The following is a 5744-nucleotide window of genomic DNA, read 5'->3' on the forward strand; positions in this document are numbered from 1 at the left end:
CTGCCATCTTTGTTGGCGGTTAATTTGCATATTGCGCTGATTAACCAATGGGAGGTGTAGCGAAGGTACGGTCAATTACCATGTTTGTCTATTATTAGATATGATGTCACCTCAATACATTCAATTTAAATAAATAAATAAATAAATAAATAAATGAATAAAGACTTCTCCATAATACATATGATATTTCATCTTCTTTGGCCTTATTTCTTTGTGTTATTCTCAATTGATTCAGGATTCGGGTAGAGAAGATGAGTGGTATTTTAAAAAATAGTGAAGATGCTTGATTGACCTGAGCTAGGTCAATAGAATTATCTTTCCTGGGATTGTGAGTCTTTACAAACAGAGGGGCCAAATTTGGTTGAAGCAGGGTTATCTGTAAGCTGTTCCCTGGAGAGAAAGATGGAGAAATTACCAGAAAAAAAAAGAAATCATGTATAAAATATTGCCATTAGTTCGTGAATAAGTTAGCTACCTCAAAAGAAAGGTTTGATAGCCCAAAGTATGCTTGTGATAAGAAAATCATGTTTATAAAAGTGAATAAGAGGTGATTAAACACTTGGGAGGGGGAGCAAAAAAAAACATAGTCCTGGGTAGGGAAAATAATTTTTCTAACCATAAATTTAAATCTTCATAAAACATTATAGACACACTTATTAGTAGTTTTAAAAAAATAAATAGTAAGAAGTTACTTTTAAATAACCATTCTGTCAGGGAAGGAAATTGCATCCTCAGGGGAAATTGCAATCATTAACAAAGATTTTGACTCAGAGAAAATGGTGTGGATCTATACTCATGTTTCAGTCTGTGAAGGGGCAAAAAAAAAAACAAAAACAAAAAAACAACTTTCCAGATGCCTTGCTTATTAAGCTAGTTATGCATTTCACTGCAGGTTGTAAAGCAGTAGAACATGCACAAGGGGCTCATAAGCATATTTTAGAGTGAGGGAATATCATTTACACTGCTTTTATATTGTCAATATCACCCCAGAGATTAAGGTTAAGTTTAAACTACTATAAATCTACAGTTTGCTTGCCTTTGTATAATTTCATTTTTAATTGAATGAGACTCACATCCATGAATATATGATTAAGGAATAAGCCTAATAAAATAATACTTTTATTGCACACAGATTTATTAAAATCTTGGACATATATAGCACAGCAACATACTATAAAGCCAGTTTGTGGTTTACAGTGAAGTTCATTGAGTAGATTTTAGATTTGTTTTTTGTTGGAATGAAATTTTGATACAGTCTTTTTTATTTTTTTCTTTGCAGCCTGAACACTGATGCCAGAACTCCAACTGATCATAGGCGCGAATAGGGTGCTGTAGCAGTTACCTGTTTATCTAGTGTAATTCTTAAGAATTCGTACTCAAATTCTTAAAACATGGAACCACCAATTACTGTTTGTTCATTACAAGTAAATAGAACTTTGCACGTACAGGGAAAATGTACTAGAGAATGGGCTTTACACATTTTTAGCAGATAATCATAATGATGATTAATTTTGATACTTTACACTTCTATAATCCCTTTCTTCCATGGAATTCATAGTGCTTCAAAAAAATTATCATGTTAATCCACACAACATCTTAGTAGGTGAGAAAGTGAAATAATTTTTAAGACAGAGAAAATGCTATTTCTAAATGACATGACAGAAATGAAAATGTAGACATAACCACTTCAAGCTCTGATTACTATGAAATAGCTTTAAATCTGGCTGACCTGGGATTCAACAGGAATTATGTGAGGGGGTAATTCATTTGTGCAAATGATCAATATATGTTACGACTGCTTTAGCGCTCACCTTTCTAAAAGATACACGTTGCTTGTAGTGCTCTCAAAGAGAATATAGAGAGCTCTAGTTTGTAGTTATTACCATGCCTAATTCTTCCTTTAATCTGTTGATGGTGGAGCAACTCAACCAATCCCTTTCTACTAGCACATCCTTAATCTGTAAAGAAGGCAATGATATAACCACATACCCAAGCTACTAAAAATACCCCTTTAATTATTTTCTGATCTCATCCCACCTTCAATTCTGCTTCCTCTGTATTAAGCTATCATCAAGCAAACAATTGAAAAATGTATGGGCATAAGAAAGGAGAAAGGCAGATATGATGGGTCAGTTGCATCATAGATATTTTCCATTGCTCACCCTCTGCTCTACACATGGCAAGATGCCTAAAATGTTCCAGTGATTAGAACCAAATGGGTTGTTTGGCTTGAATTATCCAGGAAATGGCCTCACATATTTTTAAGTGTTTACTAGTACTTAATAGAGACTTGGCCAAAGGCTGGTGGCTAATACCTGTCCTCATTATTTTTATGCTTCCTAAGAATCTAATAGAACAGTATTACAATGTGTTAAATGTTACTCTAGTGATCAAAAAGATTTAATGCTCCTCCTAGAGTTCCCCCCTTACACAAGCGAAATGTAATCCATTGTTATTTTTACATCTGCCTAAGAATTAAGTTGTAACAGAAGCACTACTCATCTTATGTAAAAGTCCAACTGAGGTTTTAACCATTCTACAATAATCAGTTCTCTGTAGCACTACATGCAGTTTCTGCTGAGATGGCCACCTACCCTACACACTTCTAAATATTACATTAATTTATATCAATATGACATTCCACTTGTTCCATGATCTGAAGGAATTCCTTCGATGGCATAGGCATTTGGCTTCAGGTGCTCTCTACAGACTGTAGAAGGTCTACTTGTATAGAGTAGGTGGGCTGCTTTAACTGAAGTCAGTGTAATAATGCAAATTAGAAATAAGCCATGGAGGACTGAGGCAAATAATTTTTTTAAATTTATTTTTTTAAATTTATTAATACCAAATATCTGAACTGGATAACACAGATTAATGATTTAAAATATAACAACCATAAATATCTCATTACTTGATAAGCAAGCAACATATATTGAACTATAGGGGAAATTGAACAGCATTTTCAAATTAACTAAATCACTTAAAAACAAACTAATGTCTTTTTACAAATAGGTATGTTTAATTGACTTTGGTTGAACTATAACAAATACTCATGTGTTTTCTTCTGGCCTTTATGACACCTGATTTTAGCGTTTTCCTTTGCATTAGCTTCAGATATATACCACAGAAGGCAAGTCTCACACTTATTTAAATTTGGTACTGTCAGGTGTGGCCCTTTGGAGATAACTCAACTGATCAGCAGAGGCTCATCTCCTGTGTCATGGGGTTTGCCTATGTCAGGCAGTACTGTGCTAAGGGAAGGACTGTATGGGCTTTCATTTTTATTTCTACAATGGTCACATTTATGTGTATCAAATTCCCCCTTTTACTTATCTAATAAATTTTAAAGCAATAAACTCTGTCAGTTCTCCACAAATGTCTGTGTCACTCCTTGTAAGTTCCAAAGCTCCCTAACATTCCTCCAGAGAGGCTTTGTTCCTTGCTCCTCCTGATATTTAATCTTGTTTACATCAAAAATGCATATTAGATCATCTCTGTTTAGAGCTCAAGTACAAACCCTCATAAAAACATGAAACATTTAACTACTAATTAGCTGTTTTCTATTCCTAATGAAATGAGCATGCCGGGTTTGGATTAATATTCAACTACAGCTCTCCTCTGTTTATGTTTCCAGATGTTTTTGTTTTATCTAGGAGTTTACTTTGACAGCTACTACTAAATGATAAATCACTCATATTATAGCTGAAATGCATTTTGAAATTGAAATGTGGTAAACTTAAGAGATTGCTCCAAGATTCAGTGTCAGTTAGCAGGTCAATATTGGCTCCTCCCTATGATCACTCTGCTTTGGTATATGTAAAACAATAACAGAATCTGTGTCAACATTATACAGCATGCTACACAAAAGTCTATTTTGCTACTATTCTCTAAGTTAAGAGAAAAAGTTTTGTTACTATAAAATCTCAATTTAATTGTATTCTGGGTAGAAAAATTCATTCATATTGATACTGTCTTCTTTTTGCTGGCCTAGTTTTTCTTTGGATTTTTGAGCTGCTGTGGGAAGAGTTCCTGATAGGCCTTATAAACTGGCATATTTAATGAAGGATGTGAACAGAAATGTTTGTCTTTTTTTAAATAAGAAGTATAATTAAAAATAAAAAGGAGGGAGATTTTCAGAAATTTCATATTTTCTAAATGACAAATGGTGATTGCTTTTTGTCATTTGTTCGATATTTATGTACCTTTTTTTACAGGATTTATTTTTGTTTTTTCATTGCTTTCAAGTTTGTAATGTTCACAATTTGTATGGCATGATTTAAGCTTTAGCTACATTGTATACCTTCAATCATGGTAATATGACTGTCTGCCATTTGATGTTGAAGAACTTTCCTTTGACATTTAGGCTTTGTATACAGAAGATGAGGTAGACTGGAAAACTAAGCAACTATCCGGTGAATTTTATCAGAATGAATATTCTCAGATGCCACTCGGGAGTCTGAACAATTCTCCGGCTGTGGCCGATGACTAGACAGTTTCCAAAAATTTAAGTTTTGTTTTCTTCTGGTCACTGGAAAAGTTCAGGTGAATTCCATAGGCTCTTTGACTGGTTGCCCTCTAATGAAGCCTGACCCTCCAGGCCATCTGACCAACATAAACACAAATTCCTTTTTTCTTCTATTCCTTACCACATCTTTATTTTTGACTCAGTGGTACTCTCCACAAAATTCCCCTGACACCCCGTAATACCTTCTACACAAAAGAATAACTATTTTAAATATATTATACACAAGGCTTAAAAGGGATATATTTTCCTCCTGACCATGCTGTTTTGACGAGATTGAACTAATATTTTAGAGTAGACATATCAGTTCAACAATGATAATGCAAGTCTCCTTTATATGTGGAGATGATACATTTAACACAAAAACATAGATTTTTAGTGTTTCTTAAGCATGGGTGATGGATTTGTACTGATCATCCATGCTTTCTTTTCTGGTTTTTCTTTTGTGACCAATTTTTATGAGGTTGCTGGCTAGAAACTCAAGCCATAACCCATGACTCTGGAAGAGAGCAAGGTTAGACAAAAAAAGGTAGAATCATCTTTTGAAAATTCTTTCCAATTATAGTTTTACCCACACCATCAAATATTTTCTAACCCTAGAATGGTATGCATTCTTTTGATTACCAACATTTAAATAGATACTGGTTTGATTAAACACTGATTAAAATAATAATCAGACCTATTCTCCCTTCATGCAATATACACAGTTCCAGGGTTAACCTGGGGAGAGGAAATTCTAAATGTACAAATAAGTCATTACCTTACATCATGAATGGATACTCCTTTCTCTCTGTTTTGGTAAAGCCCAGGGATCTCAAATATACCATTATGTACAAAAGCCAAAGTAATGTAGATAGCTAGAGACAACACAGTTTATGAAAAGAACCATCAGTCTTCTATGTCTCCAGTGCTGTGGAGAGAAAAGCTGTAACATGAAACTTGAGACATCTTTGAAAACTGGCATATTAACATATAGAAATGTTAAGAAATTTAAAATTTTACCAATAATAAACCAAGCTAGTTACATCAGATCATTTAGGTTTCTGGAGGTAGAAAGTTAGTGTTTTTAAGCACATATTAGAATTATTACTCAGAAGAACTAACTTGTTTTCTTACTTTCTTCCTTCCTTCCTTTCTTTCTTTCTTTCTTTCTTTCTTTCTTTCTTTCTTTCTTTCTTTCTTTCTTTCTTTCTTTCTTCCTTTCTTCCTTCCTTCCTTCCTT

At 33.7% G+C, this 5744-nt stretch overlaps 1 protein-coding gene across 3 annotated transcripts in view; it reads left to right on the forward strand.

The window, feature by feature from the left end:
• DACH2 (dachshund family transcription factor 2) overlaps positions 1 to 5744 on the forward strand; it is a 717141-nt gene that overhangs the window by 710793 nt on the left and 604 nt on the right. Inside the window, exon 11 of one of the 3 annotated variants that reach the window (XM_014538872.1) lies at positions 1280 to 1326. The exons of 1 other annotated variant lie outside the window; for it this stretch is intronic. In XM_014538872.1, the coding sequence (XP_014394358.1) occupies positions 1280 to 1284 (5 nt within the window). In that variant the 3' untranslated portion in view covers positions 1285 to 1326. Of the gene's footprint in view, positions 1 to 1279; positions 1667 to 5744 lie in introns of those variants that run through there. One more of the 3 variants, XM_005865261.2, reaches the window with a different exon arrangement.

This window comes from Myotis brandtii, unplaced genomic scaffold (assembly GCF_000412655.1).
Source record: "Myotis brandtii unplaced genomic scaffold, ASM41265v1 scaffold2, whole genome shotgun sequence".
NCBI classification, from domain to species: domain Eukaryota; kingdom Metazoa; phylum Chordata; class Mammalia; order Chiroptera; family Vespertilionidae; genus Myotis; species Myotis brandtii.